The 25,897-nt window shown below is 37.5% G+C and overlaps 6 protein-coding genes and 1 long non-coding RNA gene across 8 annotated transcripts; 6 read left to right on the plus strand and 1 right to left on the minus strand.

Annotated features, from left to right (window-relative positions):
* The first annotated feature begins 562 nt into the window (after nt 1-562).
* LOC112734036 (pectate lyase-like) lies at nt 563-2,577 on the plus strand. The gene is made up of 3 exons (XM_025783217.3): nt 563-946; nt 1,044-1,947; nt 2,016-2,577. The coding sequence occupies exons 1-3, from the start codon at nt 726-728 to the stop codon at nt 2,238-2,240; spliced, it is 1,350 nt and encodes a 449-aa protein (XP_025639002.1). The 5' UTR covers nt 563-725; the 3' UTR covers nt 2,241-2,577.
* A 1,507-nt stretch (nt 2,578-4,084) lies between these two features.
* LOC112734039 (uncharacterized) lies at nt 4,085-6,598 on the plus strand. The gene is made up of 8 exons (XM_025783220.2): nt 4,085-4,412; nt 4,709-4,791; nt 4,943-4,951; nt 5,054-5,142; nt 5,237-5,310; nt 5,406-5,456; nt 5,548-5,624; nt 5,804-6,598. Exons 1-8 carry the CDS (start codon nt 4,159-4,161, stop codon nt 6,424-6,426), a joined length of 1,260 nt encoding a protein of 419 aa, XP_025639005.1. The 5' UTR covers nt 4,085-4,158; the 3' UTR covers nt 6,427-6,598.
* A 583-nt stretch (nt 6,599-7,181) lies between these two features.
* On the minus strand, nt 7,182-10,698 carry LOC112734037 (uncharacterized). 2 transcript variants are annotated; one of them, XR_011880400.1, is made up of 8 exons: nt 10,327-10,698; nt 10,189-10,244; nt 9,623-9,785; nt 9,239-9,327; nt 8,844-8,976; nt 8,223-8,315; nt 7,834-8,103; nt 7,182-7,744 (listed from the first exon to the last, which is right to left on the minus strand). XR_011880400.1 is itself a non-coding variant. In XM_025783218.2 (8 exons), the coding sequence occupies exons 1-8, from the start codon at nt 10,531-10,533 to the stop codon at nt 7,380-7,382; spliced, it is 1,209 nt and encodes a 402-aa protein (XP_025639003.1). In that variant the 5' UTR covers nt 10,534-10,698; the 3' UTR covers nt 7,182-7,379. The 2 variants fall into 2 exon arrangements, 1 of the variants encoding a protein (XP_025639003.1); XM_025783218.2 differs by having other exon boundaries at nt 7,834-7,936.
* A 5,480-nt stretch (nt 10,699-16,178) lies between these two features.
* Nucleotides 16,179-18,046, plus strand: LOC112736070 (SPX domain-containing protein 1). The gene is made up of 3 exons (XM_025785425.3): nt 16,179-16,521; nt 16,604-16,736; nt 16,971-18,046. Exons 1-3 carry the CDS (start codon nt 16,285-16,287, stop codon nt 17,354-17,356), a joined length of 756 nt encoding a protein of 251 aa, XP_025641210.1. The 5' UTR covers nt 16,179-16,284; the 3' UTR covers nt 17,357-18,046.
* Nucleotides 18,047-18,118: 72 nt separating this feature from the next.
* LOC112734040 (single-stranded DNA-binding protein WHY1, chloroplastic) lies at nt 18,119-20,695 on the plus strand. The gene is made up of 7 exons (XM_025783221.3): nt 18,119-18,531; nt 18,647-18,747; nt 18,834-18,926; nt 19,076-19,170; nt 19,343-19,416; nt 19,685-19,773; nt 20,351-20,695. The coding sequence occupies exons 1-7, from the start codon at nt 18,312-18,314 to the stop codon at nt 20,471-20,473; spliced, it is 795 nt and encodes a 264-aa protein (XP_025639006.1). The 5' UTR covers nt 18,119-18,311; the 3' UTR covers nt 20,474-20,695.
* A 357-nt stretch (nt 20,696-21,052) lies between these two features.
* Nucleotides 21,053-22,684, plus strand: LOC112734041 (uncharacterized). The gene is made up of 2 exons (XR_011877745.1): nt 21,053-21,796; nt 22,326-22,684. It is a non-coding gene; the product is annotated as an uncharacterized lncRNA (long non-coding RNA).
* Nucleotides 22,685-23,659: 975 nt separating this feature from the next.
* LOC140183636 (uncharacterized) lies at nt 23,660-25,539 on the plus strand. The gene is made up of 3 exons (XM_072232098.1): nt 23,660-24,556; nt 24,637-25,028; nt 25,096-25,539. The coding sequence occupies exons 1-3, from the start codon at nt 23,812-23,814 to the stop codon at nt 25,537-25,539; spliced, it is 1,581 nt and encodes a 526-aa protein (XP_072088199.1). The 5' UTR covers nt 23,660-23,811.
* Nucleotides 25,540-25,897: the final 358 nt, after the last annotated feature.

Raw genomic sequence — 25,897 nt, forward strand, 5'->3', positions numbered from 1 at the left:
CGTTTTTTAACAAAAGGATCAGGAATCATTTTGTCCCCTTGTTAGAGTTGTCAGGGACCATTTTATCTTCCGTTAGAGTTGACGAAGCCAAAGACTGAAGGACCTAAGTGACTGATAAAATTAATTGCTAAGAATCAATCGAATAATTAATTTTTGTTGAAAACTAAAGTGTTTGGTCCGAAATTTTTCGAGAACCAAAATGGATAAATACTCTATAAAATATTAGTTTCCATTTACAGTATCAAATTAAACACGAAGTTACGAACGACGCACAGTTCACTCTTCCCTTCTTGTTTTCCTCTCTTTAATTTAGGTGCCTCCCAAATTGTGAAGTTTGAACCTTGTTTCATCACGTCTCAGAATCCACCACCACCACTAATAAGGAACCTTAAAACACAAAAGATAACCCATTTATGTAGGTGTTTTTTGGCCTCTGCTAACTTTACTCGAATCCGTGCCTAAATTTGGGATCCACAATAATATACATCCGTTTTTAATTGAGTGCATTGCAACTTATAAATACCAAGATTCCAATTCACAACATAGTCGGGACCTATAATAATATAACTTGTTGTTAACGAGCCCCTCAAAGAAAGGGATATTTTTATTTCACCCCTTCTTCTTCTTGGTTGGGGTTTTTGCTTCGTCATTATAGTAATTCCTCAAGAAGCTTAAACCTTGGCCTGCATTACTAAAAAAAAAAAGGAAGGTGTTTAGTAGCAGCCATGGCATCAAAAAATGAAATTTTGTTGTTGTATTTTGTGTGTTTGGGATTAACATGCATTGAAGCTAACATCCTTGAGAACGATAAGTACTGGACGAACCATGAACAAGAGTTCGATGGTTACTGGAAGCAAAGAGCCGAGATTGCTAAAACTGATAACCTAAAAGCCTATTTCCCTGATCCCTATGCCGTCTCTGGAAACTTCACCTCTGCCATTAGTGAGTACGTAATTCTTCTCATCATCAATTTTAGCTTTAAAGGTAGAATAATGATATTTAGGGTTTTTCTTTTTTCTTTTTTGTTGTTGGACAAATTAAAGCGACATTATTGGAAAGAGTAGTGGAGGAAGAAGGAAGTTGAAAGGAAAGAATAGAGGAGCTGCATGCATGGCGACCAACCCCATTGACAGGTGCTGGAGGTGTGACCCAAACTGGGCTAATAACCGCCAAAAACTTGCAGATTGTGTTCAGGGATTCGGAAGAAACACCATTGGAGGAAAAGGAGGAAAATTCTACGTCGTCAATGACTCTTCAGATGGTGACTTGCTGTCTCCGAAACCAGGCACTATCCGCCATGCAGTGACAAGAACTGAACCCTTGTGGATCATCTTCTCCCGAAGCATGGTGATCACGCTCCAGCAAGAGCTCATCATGGCCAGCAACAAGACCATTGATGGCAGGGGATTCGATGTCCAAATTGCAAACGGTGCTGGCATCACCGTCCAGTTCATCAAGAACGTCATTATCCATGGCATCAAGGTCTACAACACGGTGGTCAAGACAGGTGGCATGATTAGGGACTCCGAAACTCATTACGGATTTCGGACACAGAGTGATGGTGATGGTATCTCCATCTTTGGCGCAAGCAACATCTGGATCGACCATGTTTCCATGAGAAATTGCTCCGATGGATTGATTGATGCCATTATGGGCTCCACCGCCATTACCATCTCCAACGGCCATTACACTGACCACAATGAGGTGATGCTGTTTGGAGCCAGTGACAGCTACAGCGGCGACAAGATCATGCAAATCACCTTGGCATTCAACCACTACGGCAAGAGGTGTGTTCAGAGAATGCCAAGGGCCAGACATGGTTTTGTCCATGTTGTCAACAATGACTACACTCATTGGGAGATGTATGCCATTGGTGGCAGCAAGAACCCTACCATCATCAGTGAGGGTAACAGGTTCATTGCCCCTGAAAACCGCTTTGCCAAAGAGGTAATGTTTATTTAAGTCTTTTTATTTATATTTGCAACCACAAATAATGATAAATTATGTTGATTCAGATAACCAAGAGAGAATACGCAGAAGAAAGCATATGGAAGAACTGGCAATGGAGATCAATCAATGATGAATACTTGAATGGAGCATTCTTCGTTCAATCCGGGGCTGAATTGAAGAACAGACCATTCTCAAGGGAGGACATGATCACAGCCAAGCCAGGAACATATGTTGGAAGGCTTACACGCTTTGCGGGTGTTCTTCCATGCAAAATTGGCCACCCATGCTAGCTTAATTAGTTATTCGCCAATATTAAAGATTGTAAATAATTCAATTCATTATTCTTTTGCTATCTTGGTAGTCAACACCCATTGCTGGATGCTGCAAATGTAAATACCTATTAGTTTTGCAGTTTTTGCACACATTCTCATTGTTGTGTGCTTTTCATTAGTTTTCTTTTTCTTTTTGATAGGAAAGGATTAATTAAGAACACCGTAACGGTGGAAAGGAATGCCACCACCGTAGTTCATGAATGAAGGGTGATATGTACTAATTTTTGCTGTTACTTTGAGATTCTTTTATTCTTTTAATAGAAAAACATGGTTACATATAATGAGAATTTAAAAAGTATTAGCAGCGTTAGCCCCCACTTACATTAAAAATAAGAATTTAACTCAAAAGTATTTTAAGAATATTTTTTAGAAAATAATAATATTTTTAAATAAAAATGATTGATATATTCCTTGTATTAAAAGTATAAAAAATATTTTCAATTAAAATTTTCATTTTATATATCTTAACAAATCGTCTAAACCCATAATATATAATATAAATATAATACATTAATACATATTATGTTTCCATGATATAATTTGAACTCACTGATAAAAGAAAATGAAACTTAGGAATTAGTTAACGATATTCTGAGAAAATGGATTATTAAGAATTAATTGTTTATCATACATATTTATTAATTATATTGTAATAACAACTATAGGTACGTGTTTCCATAGGAATTACAGTTCATAAAGTTCCGAAGAGGGAATATTTCTGCTGTACAATCTGGTATGAGAAGGCCAAGCTTTGTTGGAACTTTAGCACAAACTGATGGAGCAAATAAAAACTCTATGGACGACATTTACTAGGCCTTTTTCTTATCAACTTTCTTTACTGACAAAATAAGTACTCTTCGTAGTGCATATAACCCTAGTGCACAAGACAAATGACTTACCCATGCTTATTCTAAAATCCAAAAAATATAACGTAGATACTTTGGACTTATTATTCACAACACACCAAAATCACTTGTCTTACTTCCTAAATGAAGTTCCAATATATATATATAAAGTTACACTTTACAATAGTGGATTAATAGCCTATTAATCCATTGTTATAATATTTATATTATAAGTAGTAATAACAAAAAAATTCCAATAAAAAAATAGATAACAAAAGTTTAGGTATGTTTGACATCGATTTTTCTACTAAAGTTAAGACATATTTGCAAATTCATTTACTTACAAAATATTTATAAATCACCCAATAAATAATATTTATATTGATAACAAAATTCGAACTAATTAGTCCTTGTGAGATTTCATTTCGGTTTATATTAATTGTCCGGAACATCTTCCGCCAAATATTGAAATAAATAATCATGAGCAACGAGCAAATTACAATTTTGAGATAAATTTCCTATATTAATACAATAACTTCGCAAAGTATATTCAGTTCAGTAATTCTTTCTTAAGTTTTTTATATCTAAAAATTCTCTGTAATGCATGGAAGTGCACAAATGACTAAAGTGATATACCTTGATTTTATCAAAGCATTGTTTTTGGATGCTTCTCAACATTGAGCCAGACAATTTTTTATTATACCGCTAATAAGTAATGAGTATGCTCTTAGCTGCGGGCTCTTAGCTCTGCCGGGTGTTTACAAACGACAGAAAATTTTCTTTGATGTTTCTTGGTATTTTGGGTGTTGACAAAATCAAAATTTGTCTTTTATTAAAGTTATCATCGTCATTTTTTGTTGTATATAGAAGCAGTTAAAAACAACAAAAGGGCAACAAAAGCATGAAACAAATTCTGGTAATGTATATATATAAGTCACAGTTTGAACTTGATAACTCATTCCAATTTTGGTCTGTTGTTGGCAACTTGACATTTGATTGCTAAGAAGTTAGAAGTTAGGAGTCAGTGTGAAATGGAGCTTGCATCTGTGAAGAGTGAATTCAACCCAAGATGTAATAGGTTACACGTTATGGTGGATGGCAGCGAGGCTAATGCTTCTAAGGGCATCAAAAGGCGACGAAGAGATTCGTCTTTGCCTCTGCCTCTAACGGTGTTAGGGGGCAATGAACAACAAGGTGAACAGCCGGAAGCCCAACAGACACCACAGAGTGGCCAATCGACCCCCAGCACCGTGAAGAGAAGCTCAAGGTTCAGAGGAGTTAGCAGGCATGTGAATATTCAAAATCAATAAAATAAACATTTTTTTCTTGGTTTAAGGACAAAATGATCTCTAAGAAATTGTTAATTATCCTATGGTATTTGAAAATTTGGCTTTTCAGCCATCTAATATTTTGATTTTTGTGGGGTAAAACAGTCATTTACTTAAGACTAAAATCAAAATTATAATGTTTTGTTTTCAAGTACCACATGTAACTCTGACTAAAGACCAATTTGATAGTAAATTAACCTTTATTCCTTTCTGAATTCTGATTTGAGGCTGATCATATTTTCTTATGAAGCAGACACAGATGGACTGGAAGGTATGAAGCACATCTATGGGATAAAGGGACATGGAATCCAACTCAGAAAAAGAAAGGAAAGCAAGGTAGATGTTGAAAACTTGGACTCAGCTACTTTTCACTTTCATTGGGTATTTGTTTGTTTTTGTTCTTTTTTCTGATTGTTAACACCCTTGTTCATTTCCATCGTGGTTCTGTTTCTGAACTTGGATGTGTTGCTTTGCTGATGTGGAACAGTGTATTTGGGTGAGTACTTCAACTCTTTTACTCCTTCATATGTTCTTTGGATATAACTGCACAGAGTAGAAAAATTAACCCTTTTGGATTAAATGCTCATGGTTAAATCAGGAGCTTATAATGATGAAGAAGCTGCTGCTAGAGCTTATGATTTGGCTGCACTTAAGTATTGGGGAACATCAACGTTCACCAATTTTCCAGTATGTCAATAGCATATACACTTCAATAATGTTTTATTCATTATGGTTATCTTATTGATATCCATGCCTAACTAACATGTGATAATTTTTTCAGGTATCAGATTATGAGAAAGAAATTGAGATAATGAAAACTGTAACCAAAGAAGAATACCTTGCTTCATTGAGAAGGTAAACCTCATTTCCCCAAGAAATACTGCCATTAAGAATTTTCTGATATATTCCAAGTTCTATAATCTATATCCTTTTCTGTGTGTGTATTGCAGAAGAAGCAGTGGATTTTCTAGAGGTGTATCAAAGTATAGAGGAGTAGCAAGGTGAGAAGCATTTTCTAACTCATGCAATCAAACTTTACCTTTCGTTGCCTACAAACATATATTTGATGCTAAGGATAAAAATTGATTACAGGCACCATCACAATGGAAGATGGGAAGCAAGGATTGGAAGAGTGTTCGGCAACAAGTACCTTTACCTTGGAACTTACAGTGAGTTCTCGCAATCTTAATTCCTTGTTACCTTTTATGCCATTTCTCTCCATTCCCTTTTATCTGTCAATGTGCCCAAAGACATGAATGACAGAAAGAAGAGAAAGAAACAAATAATGACTAGTCTTGTCAAGATAAAGGGCTGATATCTTACACGTGCTCAATGTCTTGTCCAAAAGGTACACAAGAAGAGGCAGCTCGCGCATATGATATTGCTGCAATTGAATACAGAGGCATAAATGCTGTGACAAACTTTGACTTGAGCACTTACATCAGATGGCTAAGACCAGGAGGAGTACACTCTACCACCTCTCAAGATCAAAAGCCGAGCACAGACCCTCAGATATTTACAACCTCTAACCCCATCCTAGCCACAGGAGCCACCGAGCTATCAAACTTCAACTTCCATCCAGTCCCTGCAAGCGAATTGGACATCACCAAGAAGAAAGAGTTTTCCAAGTTTGCGGCACCTTTAAGTCCATGCTATAAGTCACCTTCATCTTCCCCAACAGCATTAGGACTTCTCCTAAAATCCTCAATGTTTAGAGAACTGATGCAGAGAAACCTGAATTCTGCAGATGAAGAAGCTGAAGAAGTTGAATTGAAATATCCACAAGAGGGCAGTGATGGGATTGGAGGGATTCTTAATAAAAATGACACTAACAGTATATCTTACTTTGGTTCTTCTTCCAATATCAACAGATTACCTAACTTAGTGTCTAGAGAAAGCAGCAAAATGCCAATGTATCACAGAACTGTTATGCCATCGCTGTGGAATGGTGCTTTCAACATTTCTGACTGATTATTTTTGTTATCTTTTTTATTAGCAGCTAAGAAACAGTTAAGAAAAAAATATACTTTCTCAACATAACTGTAGATGTCAAATAAATTGCTAAGATGTGCACAGTGACATTGTGACCTAGTCTTAGTCTGCTTATAAATCAACATTGTCAAACAAAAGATACTTTAATGTTTATGAGTTGCATTTCTGATTTCTTATTTAGCACAGCAAGTTTCAATTCATGGTAAATTAAAGATAAATGAGAAAAATCCAAATCAGCCCCTAACAATTACCTCGAAAGACAACGAGGCCCCTGACAAAAAAAAAACCCCAACCCGGCCCCTGACAAAAAAAATAAACCTAACCCGGCCCCTGACAATTACTTCGAAAGGACAACGAGGCCCCTGTGCCAAAAAAAATTTATGAGGGGCCGGATTCGGTGTTTTTTTTTCTTGAGGGCCTCGTTGCCCTTTCGAGATAATTGTCAGAGGCCGGATGGGGTATTCGCTCAAGATAAATCAATGTTCTGCTTTTGTCTGAATATCGATGCAAAACTATGTAAATTTAAGCAGCATTTATTACTGTCCCAAAACTGAAAAGACAGAGATTGGGGACAAAAAACATGTTTAGAGCGGAGACGATAATTTAAGGACATGGGTAAGATAATTTATCATGTTGAGGAACAAGTTTTAAGTCAATTTCTATACCTTCCGAAGGAACGGCTAAAGTTTCTACTTTCTACTATCTCACTGTGTAAGTTCTTTCTATCCCCAATATAGGAACCAACTGCTACATTGCATTTCGGGTAGTGCTCTATTGTCAGAATTTTGATTCATTTTTTCTCTCTAGCATACAATATTACTGCAAGGATCCCTTTTGGGAACACACAAGGATGAGCAAAACACAGCTTTTTCAGTTCTGATTTCTGTCGTGAATAAAATATCACTAGAGAAGCTTGTGTCTTTTTCTCAAGACTACTGATCTTGAGGATTTTCAGTAACAACTCTGCTAGGACATGTCCTAATATTGTGTCCCTCTTTGTGGCACAACCTACACTTGTATGCTTTATTCAAGAGAGTGTCCCTTCTTTTGCTGGGAACAACTTGAGGGCATGTCCTCTGGTTATGGCCATATTGGCGACATATTTTACACCTATTGTGTTTTATAACTCTACCATTGCCGTGGCTTGTCTTTAACTTGTTGCATGTTCTTCTGTTGTGGCCCTTTTCCCCACATAGTTTGCATGTGAATCGCCGGTCAACCAAAGAATCCTTGAGTTCCGGACAGTAGTGTCTCCTATGCCCTTCGCGTCCACAATTTTGACAGTAGAATTTCACTCCTGCATTATAGGTAGACACGATAGATTAATAATTATGACATCCAAAGAACACAAATCAGCAATATTGAGTGCAAGGATACAAGACAGACCCTTCATGGCCATGCTCCTTTTCTGACGGTTTATAGGATCACTAAAGAAAGCTTTCATAGTCTTGGAAGTATGCTTTCTTGCTGCAATAGTTCCCTTGGCTCTCTGCATCCATTATTAAAGAAAATATTATTTATAACGAATCTTCAGTGTGCCAAAACTCTTGTGCATCAAGTACTTGGACAATTTTCTCCTAGCATGAAATGAAGTCTTGTGCCAATACTCAAGTGTTAAGTAACACATGCGCTTGATGCATACTTTTATTTCTATCTCTGCGCACATTTTGGAATATAACATCAAGCAGGCAATCATTCATTAATATTTAATATTGAGAGAAGGTATATTTTGAGACACCAAATTTTAATGAAATACAAATCCTTGTATTGCTAACCTTAATAGCAGCCACTCTTTGCGCCTGAAGCTTGGGATCCTGGTGGATAATCTTCATTCGGTTGCTAAATAGACCAGTTTTCGCATTAAGACTCTGCAATCATTCAACTAAACATGGACATTTAAATTGGCAATCTCAACATCTATAAATCCTCCTTTTTAGATTCCCATATGAAGACAGGCATAATGTAGATAGAGAGTGCAGGAAATTTAAATTGTTAGAAACTCATAACTGCGTTAAGAAAAGTCTCTTAGAAATAAATTAATTAATTAATTAATTAAACAAACTGATGCTAAACCCTACATGATAAGAAGAATTCTTATTACTTATGAATTTAGCTTTTAATATTTCTAAACAGTTGTGTTCTTCTCTCGGTCTCTGCATCTGTATATGGGTTCTGAGTGTGCAGGTCCATTTTTGCCATATATCCCTCTAGTCCACAATATGTCGCTCTCAAAATTTGTTTCGAAGCGACAGTTATTGTACACTGAAAGGAGTATATATCAATCTATCAAGGGAACTAGATAATGGGCTCAATTCTTTGTTTTGTGTAAAAAACATGCATGGTAAGAAATTATATCAAATATAAGTGTGTTACATAAGGGTAAGCAGCTAACTTACTTTCAATGAACGACTAATCTTTAATCCCACTTCAGGAGATGGTGACTGGTAAACACGCTTGGATTTTTTCTTCACATCTAACTTTATGTCTAACTTGTCTACTTCATCATCTTCCTTCACTTTAAGTGGTGAACTGGAAAGAAAAAATTAAACAAATAATCCATAAAGAAACATCCTATAGGACTTGGAAAATAAATTCATTTTTCAGGATTCAAAGGTTTGTATAAACAACAATCCAGATCTGTGTGTAAATCAAGTATGCTTTTCAAGTGTTTGTGCCTTAGACTACAAAAGTTTGAAAGTGTTAAGAGATGTGCATCATAACTCATGTATGCAGCCACGAAAAGAATTCTTAAAAACATTGGAAAAGATGAAGTTTGCTTCTCAGAAGTTACATTGAACGGGCTCTCTCCCACGGTTTCTCATCAATGGATTCTTCCCATATAACACATTCTCCAGAGCACTGGTGGCAAGTCACTATACCCTGTTTACATGAAGACCAAAGGAAGAACGTGAGAAAACTAGCAGATATGGTTGCACTAATATGATGTTAATATCCTAGTTTTTCGCAACTACTACAACTATTAACGAAATACCAACTGAGAATCAGTGAAAAGCCTTGTATATAACCACATAAGATACAAAAGAAGGAATGGCTGATTCAACTACTAAATTTTGCGTATCAAAATTATCCAAGTCATTGAATCCTGGTAAGACCAAATTGAAATTTGCCTTTATTCTGAGAACAATATAACAGTATAACACCCAAAAATGTATACCTTTCCGTTACATTTTGGACAATCTGATCTTGATCTTTCTATTCCACATTCTGTACACGGAGTATAACCCCTTCCCCGGCAACTCGGACAAGGAAGCTCTTTGATATACTGTCCATTTGGACCAAACCAAGACCTTGGCTCTTGTGTCTGAGAGTTAGTTTTGCTGCAATGAAATTTTTAAATTAATCTCAAGTCACTTATATGGTGTATCTTAACAACATTCAGTTGTCCATATGAATTTTGGTCTAATTGAAACAATGTGAGCATTATTATAAGAAGATAGTCAACACAGTTTCAGTTTGCACTTAATTGCAGTACCACACCACATCAACTAAAAGGACATGATGATTTTGTCTAATAAACTGAAGTGAAAGCATCAACTTCCAAGCTGAAACTCCAGGCCAGAAGGGGCCAGACGCCTAAAGCAAGAAACTTTCTTTGTGGTGCTGAATGAAGTGAACATGAATCATGTTTGATTTTCATAAACAAAAATGAAGTACACCACAAGCCAAAATTCAGACTCATAATGATCGATGGCATGGGAATGTAGTAACATAAAGCAATACCTTGGGTTGAGTTCAACGTCGAGGCCAAAGAGCTCCTCTGGAGGAGTGTAACCCAACTAAGCATCATCAAAATAAACATAAATATAAAAAAGAAAAGAAAAGAATATAATAACAGTAACTGAATGTGTTGTGGCTTGCCTTGGTTGTTGGTTTAGGGTTAGAAAATGAGTCATCATTGAGTGAGGATGAAGAACAAAGGATGGTGGAATTGATGTTGGTGTTGGGATGAATTGGAAGGAAAAGATGCAGCAGGGTTCGGGTTCTTGTTCTTAGTGGTGGTGCCTTGCATTTGCATGGATATGTGACAGCACCAGATGCCGCAGTGCGTAGTAATAGTACTAACATCTCGACGAACTTGCTTTTGATCGGAAACTGAAAAACACTTTGATTTTCCGTTGACGATGATGGAGCGTGTGGCTACCAACAAGACACCGATGCGCTCACATTTACGATAACCCCCCCCCCCCCCCCCCCCCCCCCCCTCCCCCTCCTTCTCTCTCTCTCTCTCTCATCGAATACTCAACTTTTGGGCCTATTATTATTTTTTGCCCACTGCTTTGTTGGGCTCTATCTATTTGGGTTTTCACTTTATCGGGCTTTATTCTTGTTTTCACTTTCTGTTTTTTGTAATTTTATTTAGAAACCGTAAAAGTAATATTGTTGGTTGTTGTTTGATTTTTTTCGGGCCTCAGCCCCGTCTACTCACCCAAAAAAATATTTTTAATTTTTTCAGTTTTTCTTTTACAACACTTTAAAAAATTAATAATATTATAATTAAACAAAATGTGAACAAAAACCAATCCAATCCTTTTTTTTTCTTTTTTGATATTAGTTATTTTTTATATTTTAAATTTTTAATACGTTGATTTCACAAAATATACATGCACGAGATTTCAACTATATTCAACCTGCAATATAATTAATGGTAATTGTTCGTGACTTCGGGTCTCAGACGTAACGGAGATGCTTTGAGTGTGTGATGGTGGAAACAGCTTGGATCTGGATCACTGGCGCGTGGATGGATTTCCCGGATAGGTACTGGCACGTGTGGATTGAGGCTTCATGACCTCCCGAGCTGATGATTTGATGAGGGGAAGCCACCTGCAAAAAGGACTCCGACGTTCAAGTCAGAAGCCGTACCAGGTGGCAGTAAAAATGAGAAAATTGTGACGTACCTTGGGGGAGGGGTAGGCCCTGCCCTTATATACTCTGTACCTAGGGCAGGTCCCACAGGAGCAAAGCCGCCTTCCAGGAAGCTTCCTTTCCCCCTAGCTGTCATGTGCCTGGCTGGAGGGGGGAAGGTGTCGGGTCGGCCGCTCAGGTCGGGGCAAAACACCTGCTAGGCTGGGGCGAAACAGTGCCCCCAACGTGCTAGCTATGGTCGTGGGCGTCGTTGTTGGCACGTTTTGGTCTCCTTTAGTCGTACCGTAGTGTGCCTCCTACACGCGAGTGGGTTTCATCGTTTCGAGGGAATGTCATTCGTTGCCTCGTTCTCCACGCTGGGCATTTAATGCTCTTAATTGCTTAAACCCTGAGTGAAATGTCCATTTTGCCCCTATCTTTCGCGCTTCTAGGCGTCAGTTACTGTTCAGTTTTCATTTCTTTTGCGTTTCAGTTTCCCACTCCCAAATTGCTATCACACACTCTTCCTTTCCTTTCCACATTCTCTGAAATTCTTCATTCCTAATCGCCCTCCAAATCTCTGCGATACTCCCAGTCTCTTTTGATCATCATCATCATTCTGGTAAGCCCTTTCTTTCTTTCATGCCTCTTAGCTTTGTTGTGTGCTTATATGCTGTTTACATGCTTTTCCCTGCTCCTGCCTGTTTGGATTAAGTGTTGGATTTGCATGTTTGACTTGTAACAACGTTAGGTAGATGCTAGGGGGTTGCCATTTAGGTTCCTGATTTTTTCTCTTCATTTAGCTATAGATTTAGCCTTGGCTTAACTGTAGATAGGCTCACTGTAGCATTTAGCGTTAGTTCCTGTTTGGTCATCCGGTCCGAACGATATCGTTGGGATTCTCCTGGGGGAGGGTCCTTAGTTAGCTGACGACATAGCCAAGACCTGAACGTCTTTCTTTGTTGCCGACTTAGACCTTGGTGCAACGTCCCTCCCAACTACGACATTCACGATGGTGAGGCCACGGTCATCATCTTCGGGCTCTTGCCTTGGTTTCACGGTGTGGCTCCTGTCGTCGCCAGATTGGTCGCGCTCTTGCCTCCTGGGTTATCTTATGAGGTGAGAGAACTCCACTAGCTTACCTTCCCGGATCGCCTGCTCCAGGGCGTCCTTTAGGTCAAAACAATCTTGGGTTTTGTTGCCGAAGCCCTTGTGGTAGTCGCAGTAGAGATTCTTGTTCCCTCCAGTTCTGTCATTGAGCTGGCGAGGCTTCAACAAGATGCATTTGTCGGCTATCTGCTGGTATAGCTTAACGATCGGGGCCGTCAGGGGGTGTAGTTAGTGAACTTTCCTACCCAGGAGAATGGCTTGAAGCTTTTAGCTGGCCCTCCGTCCTTGGAGTGCTCCTTAGGCCTTTCCCCGTTACCGGGCTGGCGAGCAGGGTGATAGGCGGGTTGCCGCTTGTTAGCTGCCACAACTTGGCTGAACTCCTCGTCGTTGATGTACTCTCTAGCCACATTTTGGATTTCTTGCATTATCTACACAGGTTTAGTGGTGAGGTATTTCCTGAAGTCTTCATTCAACAGCCCGTTTGTCAAACACAAGCTGGCCATCGAGCCGGTCAGGCCGTCAATCTCTAGGCATTCATCATTGAACCCGTCAAAATACTTCCTAGTCGGTTCCCCGCTTCTTTGCGTCACCCCCAGCAAGTTAATTGGGTGCTTTGCTTTGGCAATGCGCGTGGTGAACTGAGCCAGAAAAGCGCGGGTTATATCTGCAAAAGTCGTCACAGAGCCTTGAGGGATGGCGTAAACCAGCGGATTTCCGGTCCCGCCAAGGTCACGGGGAAGGTGCGACATCGCACCTTATCACCCACACCTTTCAGGTTCATCCTGGCCTCAAAGGTCGTTAGGTGCTCCTAGGGGTCCTGGGTCCCGTCGTACCTCATGTTTGTTGGCTTGTCGAAATGTTTCGGTAGTCGGACCTCGAGGATGGAGTGGTGGAAAGGGGTTGCCCCCATGATTACGGGTTGTCGCCGCCTCCTTAGTCTCTCCTTGCTATCTTCTCGGTTTTCCTCCTCTGTATGTCTCACTAGAGGTCGAGTGTAGATTCTGGGGTCTTGCCGTCTCCTCGGCACTTCCCTGCTTTCTCCCTGGCCTTCTGACTGGGATCGGGAGGTCGGCGTGCGTCTAGAGCGGTCTCTCCGGGGGCTTCTTCCCCTGGTTTTCCCCTCCTTTGAGGAGATCGGGAACGAGATTGACTCGAAGTGGGCTGGAAGCGCTCTTTGTTTGCTAGCTCCCGCTCCAGGTTTTGCACCCTGTGGCACAACTCCTGCATTATTCTTGCACTGTCGCTCCCCGTTCCTCCAAAGGGACGCCTTTCCTGGGAACGGGAGGGGAGATCATCTCGCCGGGGAGGGGATCTTGTGCGCTCGCTGGAGGAAGCCAAGAAGGCTACCCTATTGGTTCGGTGAACCAAGTCCTCCACACGTGGCTCACCTCCATCCTCTCTTTCCACTGGTCCCAACGAAAAATCCATTCAGGCCAGTCCCCACAAACGGCGCCAATGTTCGTGACTTTGGGTCTCGGACGGGTCGGAGATGTTTTGAGTGTGTGATGGTGAGAACCAGCTTGGATCTGGGTCACTGGCGCGTGGATGGTCTTCCTGGATAGGTACTGGCACGTGTGGACTGAGACTTCGTGACCTCCCGAGCTGATGATTTGATGAGGGGGAGCCACCTGGAAAAAGGACTCCGACGCTCAAGTCAAAAGTCGTACCAGGTGGCAGTAAAAGTGAGGAAATCGTGACGTATCTTGGGGGAGTGGTTGAGCCCTCCCCTTATATACTCTGTACCTAGGGCGGGTCCCACAGGAGCAGACCCGCCTTTCAGGAAGCTTCCTTTCCCCCCAGCTGTCATGTGCTTGGCTGGAGGGGGAAAGGTATCGGTCTTCCTCCCGATTCGGGCTCGACATGCCCATCGAGTCGGCCGCTCGGACTGGGGGAAAACGCCTGATGGGCTGGGCCGGAACAGTAATATAATTTAAATTTGATATTTATTTATTAGAGTATATAATAATTAATAAGAATAACATGGTTAATTTGTTACTTTGTTAGAGTCATACTGCATTTTCCTAGTTTTTCATCTCGCTATTTTTCTGTTTTATATTTTTCTCTAATTAGTACTACTCCTATTTTCTTTTTTTTCCTTCTCTCCTTCTTCTTATTTTTATAATTTTTTTGTTTTACACTCTCATCATTTTTATTGTTTCACTCTCTAAAAAGATAAAAAAATTAAAAAAACTCAAACAAAAAAAATAAAAAAAATATGTAACTTTTTATTTTATTTTTTGATTTATCTTTTCTAATAAGAAGCACAAAAATTTTAAAAAGAAAAACACATAACTTTATAAATTAAAATATAAAAATTATGCACGAAGAAAGAAGAAAAATAAAAAAAAATAAAAAAACTGCAGCATTATATTTTATGTGTCGTAATTAAGAAGTTTCGAGATCAAAATTAAAAAATTTTTATGTCGTGGTAAAAAAATTTCTATGCTATTCTTTTGTTTTATATTTTCTTTAAATAATTTTTCCTTCTCTTTCTTTCTGTTTTTATAGTTTTTTTGTTTCATATTCACATAATTTTTAATATTTTATTCTCTAAGAAAAATATAAAAAAAACGTGCAACTTTTTATTTTATTTTTTGGTCAATTCTTTTTGATAATAAATACAGAAATTTTACACAAAAAAAAGAAAAATAATCGAAAAAAACAAAAGAAAAAAAAGGAAGGTGCAATATTAAGTCTAAAATCTTAAAAATTTTTTATGTTAAAATAAATTTTTTTTTTGTGTCAATGTTAAAAAATTTGTGTATGACAATTAAAAATTTTGGTACTATTTTTTCGGAAAAAAAAAAGGGATGGTGTGATTTCATGTACATATCTGTGAACAATTTTTATTAAATTTAGACAAACTTAATTAAAATGAGTTGATAAAAATTACTTAAATTTAAATGTATAGCAAAATTCTTATATTATATATTCAAAATCAGATGTGCGCAAGGGATATCTTCACTTATTGAAGAAGATTCCATTACCGTAACCATCATACAATTCCTGTAAAAAAAATCATACAATCGACTAAGGTTATTTTTAAATAGGGTTTCATATATGAGATTGAGTTGAGTTGTGAATGACCTACTAAAAATAACCTACTACGTACGGCTACGGCCATTAATCATTATAGTTGATGCGTTGATGGATATTTAGTGCTATACATCGGATGTATCGTATATTCGTATTATATAATATACGTTAAGGTTAAGATTTATATCCAGTTATTTTTATATAAAGTTAATAGTTGATAATTGTTAGATAATTTAATAAATTTAATTAAATTATCATCTAATAATATTAAACACGAAAATAATTATTCCTAAATTTTTATCATATGTTAATTTATAGTCAATACAAGATTTTTTAATGGGATATTCTTAACGACCATTTCCTCTACGCATCGGACACTACTCCTAGGTTGGATACTTCCCCAACCTCTATCCAAAGAGACAGATAAAATTTGTTGGAATATACAAGTCCATGATCGAGTATCCCAATGGAGAAATAACCAAAACCATAAAAAAGAGTCAACAATTAAAATTTATTTTAACTATAAAAAATCTTGTAATTTATAACTAATTTTTAGATGAATAATGATCTAATTTGTGATATAAAAAAAAAAAAAATTAACTTTGTCCTTTGAGAACCTAGCTTACATACAGGGGTGTATTCAAAGTTGAATATTCTATCGATACCTACAACAAGAATATTCGGAGGGTATACACGACGCGGAAACCCAGAAAACCAAGACATATAGTTGTGTATATATTTATTAGTTACAAGGTGAAGCAAATATGTATCTTTACTAGTTGACGAAATTAAATTAGAGTGAACTCTATCATATAAACAACAATAAGGATGCACTTCATGAAGAAACTGAGAAAGCTGGTGGAGCAAACCCAGCCTGAGTGGCGTGACAAGTTCTTGTGTTATAAGGAATTGAAGAAGCTCTTGAAGATTATTTGTCCCAGAGACCAATTGCTGTTTTTGGATCCCAGATATGTCAACCACTTCCTTCAACTCTTGCTGGCAGAAATTGACAAGTTCAACGCTTTCTTTGTTGAAAAGGAGGAAGAGTACATCATCAAATGGAAGGTATATTAATGTATTATATATTATTATTACTCTTTCTATTATTGTATTATTACTCATTCTATTAATGGTGTTTGTATTACAGGAATTGCAAGACAGAGTTGATAGGGCCATTGATTTGGATTCAGATGCAGAACTGATGGCATTAGGGAGGGACATGGTGGATCTACATGGAGAGATGGTTTTGTTAGAGAACTATAGCTTGCTCAATTACACAGGTATTATTAATATATGCATGTTCCTATATGCATGATCCTATATATATGCATTAATTATTGTCTCCTAAATATTTGTTTTGTTATTACTATTTACTGAAGTGATCTTTGGTTAGTTAAGATTATATTTTAAAATTGTCCTTTTAATGATTAGTATTATTGAATAAAAAAATGATTTAATTTTGTATATTGAATGGATACATTAAATACAGATAAGAGATTTGTTTGTATGTGCAGGATTAGTGAAGATAATAAAAAAATATGATAAGCGAACAGGAGCACTACACAGATTGCCTTTCATTCAACAAGTGTTGAACCAACCATTCTTTAAGATTGATGTGGTGAATAAGCTTGTAAAGGAGTGCGAGATAATACTGAGCATTCTTTTTCCCTTATATGAAGGGCCATCAACAAATGATGAGAACTATGATCATGAAAATAATAATAATAATAGGAACAATGAAACAAGTGGAGAGATCCCAAAGATGCAGCAGGTTTCCGAAGAAGTTCCTGATAAGATTGAAAACATGGAGAATGAGTTCATCAAATTAACTTTGATGGCACTTCAAACCCTCAGAGAGATTAGGAGCAGTGGAAGCTCTTCTTCAACTCCAAGCATTTAGAGGATGAATAAACTCAAAACAAATAACTGCACTACATCATAAAATGGCAGCAAAGTGATCCATCAGAATCCGTTGACTCTCACTATGTTTGCGAGTGTTTATTTTGGAAATAATAATAATAATAATTGAAGGATTTAAAAGAAAATGAATTCCTCAATTTTCTTTTTAGAAATTGAGAGAGTAAAATGTGATTTCTTGTCGTTAATATATTAAAATATTAGAAATTATATTTTATTCTTTCAATTTTTTTTAACAGTTGAGAAGATTCATTTTCTATTTAAAGTATAAGCCTTACTCGATGTTGCATTTTAAATCCTTCTCATTATTATTATTATTATTATTATTATTATTATTAGAAAAAGTCTAGGGGACCAGCAACTTTATCAAATTCTAGCCAGCATGTAATCAACAAAGAAAAGTAAATCATGGATGAAATTTCACATCAATCTCATAGCATTAAAATCATTATTGATGGCTATTTAATGGCTACAAATCACAAAAGTTGCTCGCTCTAGCACTCCTCGTAATAATAATAATATTATTAGTCTAAAACTTAAAACTCGACATGGCCTAAACCTTGTTGCACATTTTTTACTGCCTTCATCCCTATTTTTATGTGCGTTGTAATATTTGTATTAACGCTCTTTTGAGTCATTTCCACATAATATAGCATCTACTTTATTATAACAACTAAAAGATATCCACAATAATAATACAAATATTAGATATTATATTTAGGACAATAAAAAGGTTCATGTAGCTGGGTAGGTAAGTTAACGTGGATAATGTTATGTTTCTGTAATTTAATATAGGTTGAAAATAATATTAAAATAAAATAATAAATTTATTAAAGAAGATATTGTGTTGAAATTATTTGATTAGAGAATGAAGATGATAAGGAGATTGAAATAGCCGCGAAAGAAGAAGACAGGGAGCTAAGGTGAAGAAGTGAAGGATGTTGCAGTTGAAGCTACACTCAATCCCTTCATCACTTTCTTCTTCTTCTTCTTCTTCTTCCAATCCTCTCTGCCTTCAGAACCATTCCTTTCTCTCTCCAAAGTTCCTTCCTTTTTCTTCTGTTACTCCAAAGCCCTTCTCCATCACATGCCGCCACTCCGACCTCTTCGACCAGAAAACCTTCTCCTCCTCCGCACCTTCTTCTTCTTCTTCTTCAGGTACCTCTTTCTATCCCTTTCTTCAATTAAACAGTTTTTGTTTGCTGAGAGAGAAAACAAAGCCTAAACCCTAACCCCTAATTCTGGTTTGATGTTTGTATGTGTGTGTGTTCAGGTGGAGCTTTGCCACCTAGGGTTTATGTTGGTCACTCCATTTACAAAGGGAAGGCTGCACTTTCCATCACTCCTAGGCCTCCGGAATTTGCACCGCTCGATGTATGTTGCTTCATTTTGGCTTTGGTGGTCGTTATATCATTGGATCTGTTCTAATCTTTGTGGACTATAATGGTGAAATTTTGCAGTCAGGGGCATTCAAAATATCTAGGGAAGGTTATGTTCTGCTTCAGTTTGCACCCGCAATTGCTTCGCGCCAGTATGATTGGACTAGAAAGCAGGTGAATTTGAGGATAATGACATGCTGAGTCTGTTTCACGATATCTGTCACTTCGGAATTTGATCTTCAGAAACTAAAATAGATTATTCTGTTGACTTTGTGAGTTACTCTTGTAGTTTACAATGTCTGGTCCTGTTTGCTTGATTGCAGGTGTTCTCTTTATCAGTGGGTGAAATGGGAACTGTGATCAGCCTTGGCGCAAGGGAGTCTTGTGAATTCTTCCATGATCCTATGAAGGGCAAAAGGTACTTCTATGCTGTACTTTTCTGAATTCTAATTATTATAAAATGTGAATTTTTAATTGGATTAACATATTATAATGTCACTAATTACTGTTTGATTTGTCTTGTGATAAAAATTGCATGCTGTATTTATAGGTTTGGCAATAAAAAAGGACTGAAATTTTATATTGTGCAGTGATGAAGGTAAAGTTAGAAAAGTTTTGAAGGTGGATCCTCTTCCGGATGGTTCTGGTCACATGTTTAACCTCAGTAATCCTCTTTCCTTTTGTGAACCTTTGTTGTTTAATTTAATTTTCTTGCCATTTTGATTCGGTCCATTACATATGTTGCGATTTGCAAAGAGCTGATAATATCACAGATCAATGGAATATTTTGACGGTGATCAGTCTTTAGTGTAGTTATCTAAAGAGTATCATATATTACCATTTTTATGTTGATGCACACAATATAAAATTATAATGAAGTGATATGCAGTTATGTTTGCTCCGATTCTGACTTTGTTATGTTATTTTTGAAGGTGTTCAAAACAGGATTGTGAATGTCGATGAAAACATCTACATCCCTGTTTCAAGAGCAGAGTTAACAGTTTTGAGCTCAATTTTCAATGTATCTCTCTCTCTCTCACAAGTCAAAATTTGCATTGCTAAATTCTATTATAATCCAGTCGGAAACCTATGGCAGCTGAAATGACTGATTACCATATAAGAATATTAGCACTCAATATCTGACTTATATATGAAACTGCTTTGCATCGATAGTAATAGCAGCTCTACCTTTTTACGGCATGTTCTTGGGTGTACATATGGAGCCCATCCATGAAATTTCATCCCCATCTTTTGTTTTTTACTCCCAAACCAAACACGTCCTTGGTCTGGAATATTTCTATGTTCCTTTTGTCTGGCCAAACAAGGAGTACGTGTTATGCTTTAAGAAGGCACCAAATCTTAAAAAGATTTTTGCTGCTTGTCACTCAAAGAGAATCCAAATATTTGAATAGCTTAAGAGTTCATTGGCGAGATGACCTCAATATGTTATTCATTATGATAATATACTTTCTTAAGCCTTAAAAACAAGGACTTGTCTACAACACAACATGGTTCCTGCTTGCTTAAATGTAATTTGTCTTCTTTGTATACAACCTTGCTATTATTTCATTCACTCTTGTTTTTGGTTATCACTACAGTTTATTATGCCATACCTTCTTGGTTGGCACACCTTTGCGAACTCAATAAAGCCAGAGGATTCGAGAGGAGCGAATAATGCAAACCCTACATATGGAGGAGACTATGAATGGAATAGATTGTGATCATCAGCTTTCTGCCATTGCATAGCACCACCTATTTGAGCCTTCTCTCAACTTTGAAATGGGTTAAATTCACTTTCGTTTTGCCCTGTTAGCTGATAATGGTTTTAGGAATTTTGAGATGGTAGTGTTGGGATCACTTGCTTTCCTTTGTAGTATACTTGTATGTCTTATGAGTTATGACTAGTGTGTTCAATGAAGAGATTGCTCAAACGTGTTTATAAATTGCTCTAATCACTTGAATCAAATACTAGTGCAATTGGGCTTGAAAAGGAATTTCCAAAAGAGATAGCGAATTTGAAAGATTTTATTTTTATTGTAATTCTTCTTATTCATTTTTTAATGATTTTTTTTTTTCTCGCATTACACAATTCTTTAGAAACTTAGTTGTTTTATTACTCAAAAAAACCTATTTAAGAAATTCATAGAAGTTTATAACTTAGAAGTATCAATTGGAAAGATTTAAGAGAATAATAATATATGAATATATAACTATGGTTTTGTTTTTGTTTTGTTTTTTTTTTTTTTTCAAAAACACAATGGAAAGAAGAATGAGGATATAAAAAAGTAAAAAGGGGAGGGGGGGGGGGTGAGGATATAGTTTATTACTTTTTGCAATTTTATAGATTCAAACTCTAATTAAAGAAAAACAGATCTCTCAAGTCTCAAGCAAGTTTAAAAAAAGAAAGACTTAAAAAGTGTTTGGAAAAAATAGCAAAATAAAGTTCTAAGTTGGATTGAAAGATTTCAGTCAAGCAAGAGATGATAGAGGGAAAGGAGCAAAATAGCAAAACATTAATCCTTAAAACACTAATAACCTCAAAATCATGCATTTGACAAAAAGATAACCCTTTCTTTTAGGCACTTTCTTAGGCCTCTACCAAATTTGCACCAATCTCAACCTAAATAATTGGACATCCACAACACTCGTTTATGGTGCTTTCTACTGCCCATTACCATATAAATATCAAATCTTTCATTCTAACATGGGGAGCTTTGTTTTTAACTTCTTGTTAATTAACAAGGAGTCCCTAGGCAAGGCGTCTTTTTACAATAATTTTTTTTTTCTTCTCAATAAAATAAAATAAAAGCTCTAGCCATGGCATCAAAAATTCAAGTTTTGTTGCCAATTCTTTTGTTGGCACTAACCTGCATTCCCACTATGTATGCCAACATCCTAGAAACCGATGCGTATATCAAGGATATAACCAGAGACTTTGATCCTTATTGGTGGCAAAGAGCTGAGGTTGCTAAAATAGAAAACCAAAAAGCTTATTTTCCTGATCCCTATGCCGTCTCCAGCGACTTCACCTCTGCTATTACCGAGTAAGCCTTAATTTTCAATTGACCATTCATGATTTTAAGTTAGATGAATAATCGTTTGAAAATATTTTCATGTGATGATAATCATCGAAAAGCTGTTACATAATTTGACATGTCCGATCAAACTGTTTAACATAATACATATTAACATCTTAGTTATCAACTTATCATAACTAATTTGGGATGATTTCGTGATTAGCTTATTAATATCGAATATTTGAATCCCGCCTTACAACCACAAACTCTTAAATGAAGTTTCGACTTGCGATAGATTAACCCTTGTCCGTGGACATAAAAAAATATCCTAACTATCATTTTAAGATGAAAATGTCTTCATTTGAGTGGCTACCTTAAATTAAGACTATGTTACATTTATTTTCCTATATTTTTTATTTTGCAACCACATTTATTTTCCTATATTCGCCTTACAACCACATTTATTTTGCAATTAGGACTATGTTACATTTATTTTCCTATATTTTTTATTGTCAAAAGTGTTAATTTATTTATTTTTTCATTGATAAATTTACAGTGAAATTGCTAGAGTAACTTCTGGACAGATTGGAGCAAGTTCTGGAAAGATTGGAGCAGCTTTTGCTTTTGGACCGATTGGAGCAAGGAGGTTTTTGAGGGAAAAATCCACACCCACCAGCCACTGATTCTTTTGACAAGCAGTTTCTGCTTCTGCCTTGCGTCAATCACATCCCTACTCTCATAACTAGAACTCAAATGTTTTTGATATAAGAAGAAAAAAAACTAATAACAAAGTCTCAAATTTTGGTCAGCACTAGTGTCATATCACTTCAATTCATTGTGCATTGGTGTAGAATGATATTTAGTCCCAAATTTTTCTTCTTTATGTTTAATCGGATGGAAATAACTTTTGAATTAGCATGATCTCTATTTTTATTTCTATCATGATATCAGAGTTTTTTTTTCCTTGTAAAATCTCATACAATTTATATAATGAATGTGATTCGTCCTGAACACTGGGTAGGCCGAGCTTAAGCACTTCCGAGTGGGTCGTCAACAGAGAGGAAGAGCTTTACGTCGGCCGATGGACAAACACCGCGGCGGAAATACCTGCAAAAGATACTCCGACGCTCAAGTTAGTAATAGTCTCAGAAAAGAGAGAGAGTAATTAAGTGAGAGTGAATAAGTAAATGTGAAAACTGATAGTGGAACCTGAGACCTAGCCAAGCATGTTAGCTAGGTTTTATAGAAGTTGTCTTCTGCCCGTTAGTGGATAAGTTCTAGTTTATAGGTTAGTTGAGATATTCTGTTTTGGTGCTATAAACTAGTTTAGCACGTTTCCTATTTTCAGTTGCGTGATGCTGTTTCGGTCCTGATCACGTGCCGAGATTTTCGGACGGCTGATACGGGACCGAGCTTTATGATGCACGTGTCTTTTATTTGAATGGGTGAGGCCGAGCTTATCTGCTTTTGTTCCGAGCTTGTTTAACGTGACATCAGCCTCGGATATTTGTGTGCCGAGTATTCCGGGTGACCGAGGATACAGGTACCGTATCATAGCCCCCAAGCTTGCCTTGGTGTGGACAGGACTAAGGCGAGCTTTTGGACCAAGAGTATTGGATCCTCGGTTGCCGAATTTGTTTGTCGCATATGGTCGCTGTAGCCCCCAAGCTCGGCTTGGTCTTGTTTGGACTACGAAACGGTTTTCTATGTGTTTAATACTTGCTTCGTTCTTCGCGCCTCTTGACATGATTGACGTGAAACGTGCCCCGCATCCCTAGGTACCCCTGTCCGTCGGATTTGGAGGTCATTAAATTCCCCTCTTTTTTGACGACGAGGATTTAATGTGGGATTTTTGTGTAACCGTTTAGGTTACTGGGCTTATTCCTTTATTACCTTTGCTTTTTGTAAATGCTATTTGCTGCTGTTTTCTGGAGAAAAGGAGTTTTGGTTTGGTTTGTCTGAGAATGTCTAGCAAAGGTCAGTGTTGAATTCACGTTTTTTTCTTCCTTCTTGTGCTTTATTTTTTCCTTTCTTTGTCTGCAATGGAGAACTGTGATGTGGTTGATCCGTGTGGGTGGGTTGATGCCAGGGTGAGGGAATATGCATCTCAGTTTGATAATGAGGAGTCAGTAAAGTTACTGGGGTCAGACTTGTGGGTTAGAAAGGGTAGTAACATTAGGATAGAGTTGTTGCCGTGTGGTAAAGAGGACCGAGTCTGTGACCAGTTGAGGGATTGGTCTTTCTTTTATATGTATAGCTGTTTGTTTACCGAATTGGGGGTCAAACTGCCTTTTACCGAATTTGAATGTGGGGTCTTATACTGGTTGAACTGCGCCCCTACCCAGCTGCACCCGAATTCTTGGGGTTTTGTACGGGCTTTCGAGGTATTGATGGGGTTATTAGATTACCCCCCTTCTCTGAGGCTTTTCTTCTCGTTGTTTCAAGCTAAGGGGGTGGGACGTGGGTTATGGGTAAATCTTAGTAGTTATCCGCGTCGGGCTATCTTTGGTCTGTATAAATCTTCTTTTAAGGATTTTAAGTCGATGTTTGTTAAGGTGAGGAGTGTGCCCGAGGAGTTTCCCTTCTATTTGAATGAGCACTTGGTCGAAAAGTTCCCCTTGTCTTGGTGTCCCGAACCTTATCAGGTATTAGACGTAGATGATAGGCATCCAGATGATGATATTATGATGAGCTTTTTATTTAAATCATTGGGTCCGAAGGGGTTGTTATCGATTGCCGAGATGTTGAAATGGGATACTAATAGACAGGCTGTTTATGATCACATAGGTAACGTAATTTGCCATGCTTCTGTCTTTCCTTTATAAGGTGCTCCTTCTGGTTTTTATTTGCTTGTTTTTGTTTTGCAGCCGAGAGGGCTCCTGCCATTACAACCGCGGGCCTGAAATCTTTCTTCAATCAGCGCAAGAAAGGTGAAAAGGAGGTGTCTTCGAATGCTGGAAAAGGTGTAGCTGCCTTGATTCATCCTGGGCCGAAACATAAGAGGAAGAGGGGACAAGCCCAGGGCAGCCTTGCCGAGGTTTTGGAGGGTAAGGGGGAGTCTTCTATGATTTTGGAGAAGGTTGAGTCTGCATACGAGTCGCAGAAAAGGCTTCACGGTTATGACGAGAATGAGCACGCTAGGTCTCTGTGGGCAAAGTTGTATCCTTTCAGTACTATGGCTGACGAACTGTGTTGTTTTCCGGACGATATGAAAATGATTGAGGAAGTCGGCCGAGCTGGTGTTAGTCGGTTTCTGCAGGTATAGTTTATTTTGTTTATGGTTGTGGCTTTTTGATGTCTCTTATTATATTGTTTTATTGTCGTAGGTGATTGGTGCTCGGATTGTTGCCATTGGCCGAGCACAGGAGCTTGCCCTGGATCGGGAGCAGATGGAAGCTTCCCGTGTAGAAGAGCTGTCTGGGATCATTCAGGAAAAAGATCAGAAAATCGCTGAGCTTGTTGCTTCTATGGAGAAAAAGGAGTTGGAGTTGGCCGATGAGAAAAAACTTCAAAAGTCTTTGTCTGAAAAATTGAAGGTTGTGGAATCTGAGAACGATCAGCTCTCTGCTAGGGTCAAAGAGTTGGAAGGAGGAGTTTATGAGGCTTTTGCCCAAGGGTTTGACCGTGCTGTTTCCCAAGTCAAGGTGGTGTGTCCGGAAGCTGATCCTTCAAAACTTGATGTCATGAAAGTGGTTGTTAACGGTGAACTTGTTGAAGATGAAGGTGCTGGTGAGAGTGAGGGATCTAGCATAGGTGACAAGGCAGACTAGGCTTTTAGTATTTGATCTTGTTTATTTTGTATATTTGTAGCATGCTTGAAACTTGTGGTTGTTTTATCTTGAACTATGTTTTCGAATATTTGGCGATAACATTTTGGGTACCGAGTATGTAATTCGGTTGCGATACTTTTGTTTTCCGAGCATATAGCTCGGCTTGATGATGACATTTTCTGATGTCTTGGGTATGATTATCTTTTTGAAAACAATCGAGTGTAAGTGTAAGTCATTTCTTTTGAACAAAGTTGTTAAGAAATAAGAGCGGGTGCTCTAGTGTTGTAATTTTGTGGTTTTGACTTTATGAAATATGATGCTCTTGCAATGATGAAAAGCATATGTTGTGTTGTGGTTG

This window comes from Arachis hypogaea, chromosome 3, assembly GCF_003086295.3.
Source record: "Arachis hypogaea cultivar Tifrunner chromosome 3, arahy.Tifrunner.gnm2.J5K5, whole genome shotgun sequence".
NCBI classification, from domain to species: Eukaryota; Viridiplantae; Streptophyta; class Magnoliopsida; order Fabales; family Fabaceae; genus Arachis; species Arachis hypogaea.